This window comes from Hypanus sabinus, chromosome 21 (genome assembly GCF_030144855.1).
Source record: "Hypanus sabinus isolate sHypSab1 chromosome 21, sHypSab1.hap1, whole genome shotgun sequence".
NCBI classification, from domain to species: domain Eukaryota; kingdom Metazoa; phylum Chordata; class Chondrichthyes; order Myliobatiformes; family Dasyatidae; genus Hypanus; species Hypanus sabinus.
Window position 1 is genome coordinate 57,367,354 of NC_082726.1, and position 12,837 is coordinate 57,380,190.

The 12,837-nt window shown below is 43.2% G+C and overlaps 1 protein-coding gene across 6 annotated transcripts in view; it reads right to left on the minus strand.

The window, feature by feature from the left end:
- Positions 1 to 12,837, minus strand: part of ccdc33 (coiled-coil domain containing 33) — a 328,157-nt gene that overhangs the window by 216,949 nt on the left and 98,371 nt on the right. For all 6 annotated transcript variants that reach the window (XM_059946622.1, XM_059946620.1, XM_059946618.1 and 3 more), the window contains exon 4: positions 11,318 to 11,481. In XM_059946622.1, the coding sequence (XP_059802605.1) occupies positions 11,318 to 11,481 (164 nt within the window). The remainder of the gene's footprint in view (positions 1 to 11,317; positions 11,482 to 12,837) is intronic.

A 12,837-nucleotide genomic window follows, 5' to 3' on the forward strand; every position in this document is an offset into this window, starting at 1 on the left:
CCTTTAACACTGGGTGAGGGGGAGGAGCAGACACCTCATAGTGAAGCCTACTGCAGAATGGGATTCCGTTAGTCTTTAGAACATGATTGAGATCTATAGATTGGCTTAATAAGCCCCAACTGTCAGAGGTTGTAGCATCAATGCATTCAGCTACAAGAAATAAATATTCTTCCTTTGCTTAAGGAGCAGTGAGACAGTTCCATAATGCTGTCACATCTATTCTTGTCTCCCTCTCTCTCTCTTAAAGCCTCATTTAACACATCTTAATGCTGAGGTCACATGTACGTTTCACATTGTTTGGCATAATGTCCCTTTTAACTAGGATCTGATGACAGCAAAATAACTGGGACTAATTTAGCATCCTGAATGCAGTGAAATGTCAGTGCTTCACTGGAGAGCCATCCAGCATGGTTTGACACCAACCCCCATGTGAGGATCCTAGGGTCAAATGACTGAAAGCTCCATCAAGAAAGTTGGGTTTTAAGGAACATCTTTATCACAGTAACAGGCCCGTCTGCCCTCGATCTTTATGCCAAACACAATGCCAAGATTAACTAAATTTCTTCACTCCACACATTAGCCCTCAATTCCCTGCAACATTCAATCGTCTATCTAAAAGCCACTTCACTGTCAGAATCAGAATGTTTTATAACACTAGCATGCCATGAAATTTGTTGTTTTGCAGCAGCACAGTAAAGTGCAATAAATAGAGATCTGTGCAAAACTCTTAAGCACATGTATGTAGCTAGGGTGCCTAAGACTTTTGCACAGTATTGTATTTGTCAATGGGGGAGCAGAGAGCGAGTTTGTAAATCTGGCAGGAGCAAAGGATGTTAGGATTGGTGAGGGTGACATGCCGCAGGAGGGATGTGGGGCAGGTGGCAGAGAAGGATAGCCAGGAGGGGGGGGGGGGGGGGTACGGGCACCAACACTCTCAGCCCTGAGACACCAGGCAAGGATATTTGATTCCAAACAACTGGTTTTTGAGCATTACTGAATGTCTCTCTGGTGCTTCCTGCTCTGTCTCCTCTCCCTTCTCCTTTTCCCAACCATTATTCCCCTCTCCCTGCCTCCTTCCCACTCAGTCCACCATAGGGACCCATATCAGAATTAGGTTTATCATCACTCACATATGTCATGAAATTGTTTTTGATGCTGCAGTATTATGCAATACATAAAATTACTACAGTACTGTGCAAAAGTCTTGGGCATCCTAGCTATATACAGAATATGTGCCCAAGGCTTTTGCAGTACTGTAAAATATACTATAAATTACAATAAGAAATATATATTTAAAAACATAAATAAGTTGTACAAAAATAGTGAAGTAGTGCTTATGGGCTCATGGCTGTTCAGAAATCTAATGGTGGTGGGGAAGAAGCTGTTACTAAAATGTTCCCAACACTGTTCAAGCATTGGTTTGCCCTGGCACAGTAGCATGGCACTTTATAGTACCAGTGACCTCGGCTCAATTCCCACTGCTTCTGTAAGGAATTTGTATGTTTGGAATGTAAACATCCATGCAAAACTCTTTAATATTCTCTACAAAGCCTCCAGATCACTTTTTTTGTAATGGGGTGACCGGAACTGCTCCCAGTACTCCAGGCGCAGCCCAACCACAGTTTTAAAGCTGCAGTATAACTCTTAAGGCAGAAAAATGGTCTTCTTTGTTTGGTGGCTATCTGTGGTGAAGACGAATCTCAGAGATGTATACAGCGTATATACTTTGATAAATAAATGTACTTTGGATCCTTCTGAATCCTTTGAAGGAGGAGGAGTGGAGGTTTAGGGAGAGTACTTTCAGAGCCAGGAGCTCTGGCAGCTGTAGGTACAGTGGCCAATCATGCTTCCATTAAATTTAAGAATGATCAGGAGGCATTTCCTGGATGGATGAAAACCAGAGAGGAAACACCAAGAGTGAGGTATTAATTTGTAGCAGCAAGGTCATGCAAAACAGTAAAGAGACAAATTACTTGCTAACCTTTTGTATTATTAGTCTTGGGTGAGAAACAAGTGTGGGGCAGGACTCAGCAAAAGCTCTGGGTTTTTTTGGTATAGCACACTACCACCATATACATCCAACAGATAGCACATGGAGTCTTGTTTAACCTTCCAACTGAGTAAGGGTACATAGAACGTGATGGAAATCCCGTAATACTGCCCTGAGGGGTCTGCTGCATTCGGTATTCTTGAGTGGGGCTTGAACCCATAACCTTCTGCCTCAGGGGAAACATGATGCCTCCCTCCGAGCTGAGGAAGGCTTCCTCTGAGTCAATATGGCAGTGACACAGTAGGCAAACTCCAGCTGTGTCCAGGGAGATGACCGAAGAGGAACTGTCACCATCGATCTGATGATTTCATCTTCGCTGAGATTTCTCAGCTGGGACTGAATCATGACTTCATTGGAAGGCACCAAGTTTAATTTCTGTTCATGACCTTAAAACTGTTTCCTGCTGATGTTAGGTAACCTCATCCATGCTTCAAATCAGAATAAATACAAATGAAGTCAGAGGGATATAAAGCAGCCAACATAATCAAAGTCCCAAACAATCCCCACCCCCGGACATTTTCTCTTCTCCCTCCTACAATCAAGCAGAAGACACAAAAGCCATAAAGCATGCACCACAAGGCTCAACAATCATCCATACCAGTGTTATAAGACCATTAAATAGTTCCCCAGTATGTTAAAATGGACTCTTGACCTCATAATTTACCTCGTTAAAATCTTGCACCTTATTGTCTACCCACATTGCACTTTCTCTGTAGCTGTTACACTTTACTCTGCAGTCTGTTATTGGTTTACCTTGTACAACCTCAAGGAGCGGCCAGTATGGTAGCATAGTTGTTAGAACAACTATGTACAAGTGACCTTGGTTCAATTCCTGCCGCTGCCTGTAAGGAATTTGTATGTTCTCCCCATGACTGCGTGGGTTTCCTCTGGGTGCTCCAGTTTCCTCCCACAGTCCAAAGACAAGCCAGTTGGTCGGTTAATTGGTCATTGTAAATTGTCCCATGATTAGGCTAGGATTAAACCGGGGGGGATCATTAGGCAGCGTAGCTCAAAGGACTTTTTCCTTCAATAAATAAATAAATAGAATTTGATCTGTATGAACAGTATGCAAGTCACGCTTAACACTATATCTCAATAGTAATAAATCAATACAATTTCCAATCTTCCAAGTATATCTATTGGTGGCAACACTCTCTGTCAGGTATGCCTTGCTACGTATAGCATCAGTCACTGAGGGACCACAGTAAGGAATGTACTGATAGTCAGTTTCAGGTGCTTCAATAGTTCAGAGGCATTTGAAAACATATTGAACCATTCCAAATTTATGGAGACACGTGAGATAGCAGATACTGTAACCTGGGGCAAAATCCAAACTTCTGGATGAACTCAGCAGATCGAGCAGTATCTATGGGGCAGAAGGATGGTCAACTGTTCGGATGACCTGAAATGTTGTCTGCCCTACGCTTCCACAGATTTTGTTTGGCCTGTTAAGTTTCCCAAAATCATCTTGGGCCAACAGTTTTCCATGTACAGCCATACTTTTACCATCGGTCTCACTGAGATGTTTGATAATATCAATCTTCAGAGGTTGTTTTTCAACATATCCTGAAGTAATTTAAAGTCCCTTGTAGTATTCATTAAAACCACTAAAACAATGTAGCCGTTTTGCATACAGGATCCAGCTTAATAACCTAACTTCAACTACATTGACTGAAGGATAGCGCATCTGAAAGCATCTTCAACAAGCAACAATCCCTCAGTGCTGCCCACATGTACATCAGTAAGAACTTTGTGCTACAGAGGTCTGAAATCACAACCTTTCACCTCAAGAAGTAAGAGAGTTCGCCACTAAATCAGAATCTGGTTTAGTATCACTGACATACAGTGTGTGGCGAAACTTGTTGTTTTCTGGCAGCAGTACACTGCAAAACATACAAATCAGATAAAGTTCCAATAGATAGAGAGAGAGAGAAGTAGTGTGATAGAGGAATAGCAAGGTAGTGCTCATATAAGATTACCCCTCCATCCCCTCCACTCCAAAGAAAAAGGTCCCACTTATATCACCATATAACAATTACAGCACGGAAACAGGCCATCTCGGCCCTTCTAGTCCATGCCAAATGCTTACTCTCACCTAGTCCCACTGACCTGCACTCAGCCCATAACGCCCCATTCCTTTCCTGTCCATATACCTATCCAATTTTTTTTACATGACAAAATCGAACCTGCCTCTACCACTTCTACTGGAAGCTCATTCCACACAGCTACCACTCTCCGAGTAAAGAAGTTCCCCCTCGTGTTACCCCTAAACTTTTGCCCCTTTACTCTCAACTCATGCCCTCTTGTTTGAATCTCCCCTACTCTCAATGGAAAAATATAACCGCATAACAATTACAATTAACTTGTCAAACCTCTCTTTATAGCTCAAGTCTTGGTAACATCTCGTAAAACTTTTCCACACTCAGAATCAGCTTCAGGTTTACTATCACTGATATATGTTGTGAAGTTTCTTGTTTTGCAGCAGCTGTACAGTGCATGATATAAAAAATTACAATAAGCTACCTAAATAAATAATGTAAGTAAGTAGGTAGAGCAAAAAAGGAGTAGAAAGGGAATGTTCATATGTTCATGGACTGTTCAGGAATTGGGCTCCTGTACCTCCTCCATATGGCAGTAATGGCCCTTATCCTGAGGGAGCTAATCGCATAATATTACAATGCTTCTGCACCAACAAACACAGATCCCAGCTACTTATTCTGTAAGATGCACTCGAAACACATCGTAAACATAAACATTAACAAGTTTCACCAAGCCCAAGGCTGTAAAAAGGGAGCACTTCAATTCTATTGTAAGTATAGAATGTGATGTAGGTTATTATTACGGACGCTGCGTTTTGTGAAAGATTTCACTCCCCAAGTTAATGATGTGTTGAGCATTTCAAGTCACAGTGATGAGATATTCAAAACGGGATTGCAGTTCATCAGATTAATTTTATTCTCATATCCAACCATTCTCTTTGTATCTTTATGGTTGAATTGGAAAATAACACTCATAACATGCTATATAAAATACCAAAATAGATAGGCTTTCCGGGAATGGATAACACAGTTAAAAATTCACATCCCATCCAATATTTAAAAAGGAGCAGTGTCTTTAGATACATGCAGTTTACTCTTATACAAGGTGTGAGAATGCTAGACCTACATGTAGTCAAGGCTAAAATATACTTAGAGCCTAGAATAAGATCAGCTTAAGTCTTGTTAGATTTTCAAAATATTTTCTTGTCTTAACAAGTCATAAGACTATTAGAAACAGTTTAGATTATTCAAGCAGCTATTCTTCTGACTGGAGGAGTTTATGACAATAAAGAAAGTGGGAAAGTGAGAAAGAGAGAGGAAGATGGAAGGGAGAAAGAGTGAGGAGAAAGGGAACAGGTACGGGGGAAGAAAGGAAGGGAAAGAGAGGAGAATAAGAAAGAGAGAATGAGAAGTGTGAGCAAGCAGCAGAGGATAAGGAATTCTAGGTCACATCATCGGTGAGTCCTGGTGCAAACACCACAGATCAAAGGTTAAAGTCTACAAGCCTGGACGTCAATGGCCTGTGGGTCCATGAGTCTGCACGTGCACTGGGAAAATCAAAGGCCTGATGTCTGCGAGTTCCTGAGTGCACCAGAGGCTAGAGGCCCAGGGCAGCCTTTCCTGGGGTTGGAGTACTGTCTATGTGTGCAAGTGGGTAGGAAAGAGGACAAGGGCTTGTTTTGCTGTTGTTTTGTTGTTCCTGCTGTTCATGGTGGGCATGCTAGGTTTTCATTGGAATGTGTGGTGACACTTGTGGACTTGCTCAGCACATCCTTAGGTTATGTTAGCTGTTAACCAAACAATGCATTTCACTGTACGTTTTGATTCAAAGATTCAAAGTACACTTATTATCAAAGTACGTACGCAATATACAACCCTGAGATTTGTCTTCCCACACAGTCACAAACCGTTCAAAGAAAAACATCAAATCCCCAATGCATAAAAAAAGAACAAGTCACACAAACAGCAAAAGCAAGTGAAAAAACACAGAATATAAAACATCAAACTACAAAGCCGTTGAAACAGTCCAGGAATGTTCAGTTCAGCTCAGTTCGGTTCAATCCTGTGCTTGTTGATTACAGGCCGCAGAGCCAGTCCTCCCTGATCAAAATAGTGCAGAACAGCAACAAAAAAGTGATCAGACACCAGAAACACATCATAACATGAACTATAGAGTCCAATCCACAAATTGTGTTAATTAGACCTCGCCCAAGATGCAAGACTCTGGCAGCATTGTGCAAGAGGGACAGCGAGACATGCATGTGATAAGTGAATTAATGAATCTAAATATGAACAAGGGAGAAAGGACCGTGCATTAGGATAAGTGGAAATGTGAGAAAGAGAATTAGGGGAACTTGTGAACTAAAATGGAAATAGTGAAAACAGAGAGGGAAACAATTTGTTCTGAAGGAGCTGGGGACCCAAGACCAAATAATGTGATATAGGTTATTATTTCCCTTTCCCTTTGGAAGGGGAAGGGAAACTCGATCACATTCCTACCTCTAGAATGTCTTCTCTGTTGTCCCACTGAGAAGTTTAAGTGTCTGCCTAGCTATGTGCAAAAATACTGGACCACCCTAACACACATAAAATGAACTGCAGGAGGAAATGGCTGAGGTGGGCACAATTGTAACATTTTAGAGGCACTTGAATAGGTACATGGAGGGGAAGGACTTGGAGGGTTATGGGCCAAGTACGGTAAACTGGGACTAGCAGGACAGATGTGTGGCCAGCATGTATCAGTGGGCTGAAGGGCATGTCTCCTTGCTGTATTACTCTGTGACTCATGTCACTTAGAGGTTAAAAAAATCTATTCCAGACTTTAACATTGATACAATGCAAGGAGTGAATCCTCAGATTTGTGTTTTAATTTAAAATATTGAATTTCTGCTGACTGCTAACCTGCCAATCTGCGAAGAGATTGCTAGCAAAATCCTTGTTAGCTAAACCCAACCTTGCCACTCATCCTGCAACCGGTTTACTTTTAAACTGCTTCCTTCTTCCAAGTAAGTCAAACATCCTGTCAGCCATTTAATCTCCAATTATCAGGCCTGGGATCAATTCCTGTCGAGGATCGTAAGTCCTTCATCAGCAGAGTGTGATCAAGCAGGGCAGGGCCCTGGGTTCAGTCTGTGACACACAAGATGAATAATGGATGGCCTTGTCTTATCCCAACACCCTACGCCCTTGCAGGTCCACGCTGGCAACTCAATTCTCAACCTCACACAGACATGCAGGCAGATCCACGCGCGCGCGCACTCACACAGATACGCACAGGCTCCCACAAACACACTCATGCACATTCTACACATTTGCATGCAAACACGTACAGCAGTAGAGACAGAAACTCACACTCCAAAACATGGACACACACAAGGACAGAAAAGAACAGAAACACAATTCCTTAAACACATGTGTACATGCAAACACTCCACGTACCTTTAGGCAGATGTACATAGGGACACACAGACAGTGACATACAGAAATCTGCATACATACAGTATACGCACGCCAATGCAAACAGCATTGTGTATACAGTGGCAACACGAGTGAATCTGCAGATGCTGGAAATAAATAAAAAACACAAAATGCTGGCAGAACTCAGCAGGCCAGACAGCAGCTATGGGAGGAGGTAATAACGACATTTCAGGCCGAAACCCTTCATCAGGAGTGAAATAACATGGGATGGTCGAGTGGGGATAAGAAGTGGGGGAGGGATAAAGTAGAGAGCTGGGAAGTGATAGGCAGGAGGGAAATGGGCTGGGGGAAGGTGGAGAATTATGGGAAATAAAAGAGAAAGAAAGGTAGGGCTGGGGGGAGAGATTATAGTGAGGGGGGAAAAGGAGAGAGAAAGAGAACCAGACTAAAATAATAGATAGGGATGGGGGTAAGTGGGGGGCAGGGGTATCAACGGAGGTCTGTGAGTTGGATGTTCATGCCGGCAGGAAGGAGGCTACCTAGGCGGGAGATAAGGTATTGCTCCATCGACCTGCGTGTGGCCTCATCTTGACGGTAGAGGAGGCCATGGATAGACATGTCGGAGTGGGAGTGGTCTGTGGAATTGAAGTGTGTGGCCACAGGGAGATCCCGCCACTGCTGGAGGACCAAGTGCTGGTGTTCGGCGAAACGGTCTCCTAGTCTACGATGTGGCCACTTATACATCGGGGAGACCCGCCGCAGACTGGGAAAACTTCAATTCCACAGACCACTCCCACTCCGACATGTCTGTCCATGGCCTCCTCTACTGCCAAGATGAGGCCACACGCAGGTCGATGGAGCAATACCTTATCTCCCACCTAGGTAGCCTCCTACCTGCCGGCATGAACATCCAACCTCCGTTGATACCCTTGCCCCCTACCCTTACCCCCATCCCTATCTATTATTTTAGTCTGGTTCTCTTTCTCTCTCCTTTCCCCCCCTCACTATAATCTCTCCCCCCAGCCCTACCTTTCTTCCTCTTTTATTTCCCATAATTCTCCACCTTCCCCCCAGCCCATTTTCCTCCAGCCTATCACTTCCCAGCTCTCTACTTTATCCCTCCCCCCACTTCTTATCCCCCCTCGACCATCCCATATTACTTCACTCCTGATGAAGGGTTTCGGCCCGAAACATCGTCACTACCTCCTCCCATAGATGCTGTCTGGCCTGCTGAGTTCTGTCAGCATTTCGTGTTTTTTATTGTGTATACAGTATACACTCACAACACACATACACGTTCTCACACCTGCACACATACACACTCGCATACCCGTACATACACACATAATGCATTATAGTAAGAAAGCAACATACTTGCTTCTATTAAATTTCCACTCTAGAAAAAGGTTCATAAGAGTTTATCTCTTTGCTTTGTTTATAAGCTGCCCCCAGGGGCCCTGATTTGTAATGTTTTATGGCACCTGTTCCAGCAAGTGATGATTTTGTTGAGAAAAAGCCACAGTGCTGAAAGATTTATGAGAGTTTGCACATGGTTAAAAATTCATGAGCAGTGGCAGTCTGCATCAAAGCAGATATTTCATCAAACTCCGACTGGGTGGGCCGCAGATTTTCGGATCAGGCCTCCCAAATTAACTGAACATAAAAATGGATTAGCATTATTTTTAAACTGCACCTTTGTTGCACTGTGAGGAATTTTAAAACATCACTGATAACTTAGTCAAAAATAAACTTCCCCTAAAGCGAAAGAAAGAATTGCTTTAATGCAGTGTTCCTGACAAATCTCCCAGTCTGTGCAATAAATCCCTTGGGAATTCCAAAGAGAAATTAATGTAACAACCAATTTGTACGCAGCAAGACCCTGCAAGTGGGAGGAAGCAACTCACTGATGCTTTTGATTGAGGGAAGACGGTAAGATTAGTGATTTAGTACGTCACCAAAGACTCTATCAAATTTCCATCGTGGAAAGCATTCTAATTGGTTGCATCACCACCATAAGATATAGGATTGGAATTGGGCTATTTGGCCCATCGAGTCTGCTCTGCCATTGCACAGGACTGAAAGCGGCATCAGAGGGGCACAAGCCTCCCCACCATGGAGAATGTCTTCCAGAGGTGGTGCCTCAAGAAGGTGGTATCCTTCATTAAGGGCAACACACACGAAATGCTGGAGGAACCCAGCAGATCAGGCAAGGACCATCATTAATGATCCTCACCATCCAGTTCGTGCCCTGTTCTCACTACCACCAACAGGGAGGAGGTACAGGGAGAAGGAACAGCTCCTTCCCCTCTGCCATCAGATTTTTGAATGGTCCATTAATCCATGAACACTACCTCACCATTCCTCTTTTGCTCTATTTATTCATTCTGTAACTGATAGTCACTTGTTTTGCCTGCACTGTACTGCTGCCACAAAACAAGTTTCACAACTGATCTCAGTGACAATAAACCGGACTCTGATTCTGATTCAGAACGTGCTACTCTTCTTTGAATTCTCCAGAAGGATTTTTGATCTATACTTGAACTACCAGGGTGGGCTTTAAACGTTTAACAATGCAAATGAAGATCCACAATGCAGCACTCTCAATATCACCATCACCGTTACACACAATAAACTTTTAATTGTATAAAGAAAGGGCTTTTAAATAGCTGTTTGTGACACAAATGGAATTGGGACTTCTAACGCTGCCTGAAATAATGTCCCACCAGTGCTTTGATCCAGACAGCATTTTTCTCATTCTCTCAATATCCCAGAGCACGTTGCAGCACATTGTACATTTCCTCAGTTGGTTGCATTGCTAGGAGTGAACTGGCAATCAATTTGATCCCGCAAATAGAACAAGTCTGTCACAGACCGATAACCCCTTTCACTGATCTGTAGTCCAGGGACACACTGATTCAGGGTACCAGCAGAACTTCCTTAATGGTCTTCAAGGTAATGGGTTTAATAGGGAGACAAGGCCCCAATATAACTTCAAGCCCAGAATTTGTGCCATAATTTCTGTATAAGGAGATGCACGTCATGTGTGATCAGATCACTGAGTTTGTAATGGGTTTCTTCTTGTAATTGAGTTTCTTCAAGATGGCTTTGGTCATCTTCTGAATTGGAAAAAATTACTGCTCCTCCAGTCTTGAAGGTCAGATAGGCAGTTAAGTTCAGGAAAGAAGGTGGATGATGAGTTATTGGAGGCATAGAATTATAGAGTTATTCAGCATGGAAACAGGTCCTTCAGCCCAACTCTTCTGTGCTGGCCATATTGTAGTAAGCCAGCCCATTTGCCCACATTTGGCCCATATTCTTCTAAACCTCTCCAGTCCAGGAACCATAGATACAGCACAGAAATATGCCCTTCAACCCATCAAGTCAACAACAACTATCAACCACCCATTTTACACAAATCCTGCATTAATCCAATTTAATTCTCATTCTCCCCAACACCCCTCAGATTCTATCACTCAACTTTAGGGTGACGTAGTGGTTAGTGTTACACTGTTTAAGAGAAGTTTGGATAGGTTCGTAGATGGGAGGGGTATGAAGGACTGTGCTCCAGGTACAGGTTGATGGGACTAGGCAGAATGACAGTATTGCATCGACTAGTTGGGCCAAAAGGCCTGTTTCTGTGCTATAGTACTATATGACTATGAATCTAATCCAAGGTAGTCAACAACACCTTAAAATATTACTAACCACTCATCCTCACTATGTCTTTCTCCAACTTTGTCTCCCACAGTCAATGGTTTCCTATCACACAACTCACTCAGAGTTGTGACAAAGAACAGGGCCTGGTACTCACACAGTCCCGAACGGTTGGGGCACAGAGCCATCACTGAGGGCTGGTAGGTCAGTTGCCCCATGCAGTATGATGGTAATGGACTGCTTGCCAGGTCTGGAGACATGCCACTCATCGGTGGGAGATGTGAGAGTTGGTTCGGTCTTCCCAGGGGGCGATTCCAACACCTAAAGCATAAATAACAATGAATTGTAACCTTAGGAACTAGTAGGTGGACGTTCATTTGGCTTGATTTTTCCTATCCTAGGAGTTGCATAGATTGATCAGGTGAGCTTCATCTGTCATTTGTGCATCGAAACATCAAAACATACAGTGAAGTGCATCATTTTGCATCGACCAACACAATCTGTAGCAGTTAAAACAAACCAGAACTGCTCACTTTACAGTTTACCTAAACTGCTCTTTCTCTGTAGCTGTTACACTTTATTCTGTACTGTTTTAGTTTTGCCTTGTTCTACTTCAATGTGTGATGATCTGAGCTCTATTAACAGTGTGCAAGGCAAGACTTCTGTTGTTCCTCAGTACAAGTGACAACAATAAACCAATTCCAATATAGTACTAGTAAAAATTACTTCTCGTGCAAGCAAGGAGTCTAGGAATTAGGCAAGGAAGACCACCTCCTGTGTGAAAAACTTTCTACATCTCTTGCTCCTCTGAACCTCTGAACTCTCTCAACAGAGAGTGGCCGTGATAATCGTAGTGGAAGTCTATCCAGTGCCTGAATCTGGGTCCATAGGAGCTGCAAGTGTGACGACCCAGTGAGGCAGCTGGGACAACCTCAGCCTCATAATACCAATGATCCAGGTTCAGTCCTGACCGCAGGTCCTGTCCAAGTCACATTTGCACTTTCTCCCTGTTTTTGTACCACACCAGCCCTCCCCCACCCCACCACCACCGGGGGGTTCTAGTTCATTCCCACATCTGAAAGGTGTACAAGTTGGCAGATTCATTGACAACTGCAACCTGTGCCCGGTGTGAAAGAATCTGAATGAAGTTGATGGGTACATTAAACCATAAAGACATGGGAGCAGAATTAGGCCATTCAGCCCAACTGGTCTGCAACACCATTCAATCATGATTCATTTATTTTCCATCTCAACTGCATTCTCCTGCCTTCTCCCCATAACCTTTGACACCCTTACTAATCAAGAACCTTTCAAACCCTGCATTACATATACCAAATGAATTGACCTCCACAGCCATCTGTAGCAATGAATTATAGAGATTCATCATCATCTGGATAAAGAAATTCCACTTCATCTCTGTTCTAAAGGGACAACCTTCTATTCTGGGGCTGAGCCCTCTGGTCCTAGACTACCTCACTGTTAGAAACATCCTCTCTATGTCCACTCTATCTAGGCCTTTCAATATTTGGTATGTTTCAACGAGGTCTCCCTCAGTGAGTACACCGTTTGAATACTCCACGTTTCCTGGATTCTCAGTGATTCAGGAATTAAAATGGCTTATGGAGCTCTTTGAAACTTGATTAGTATGGGAGTCAACTGTTACAAAGAAGAGGCAGG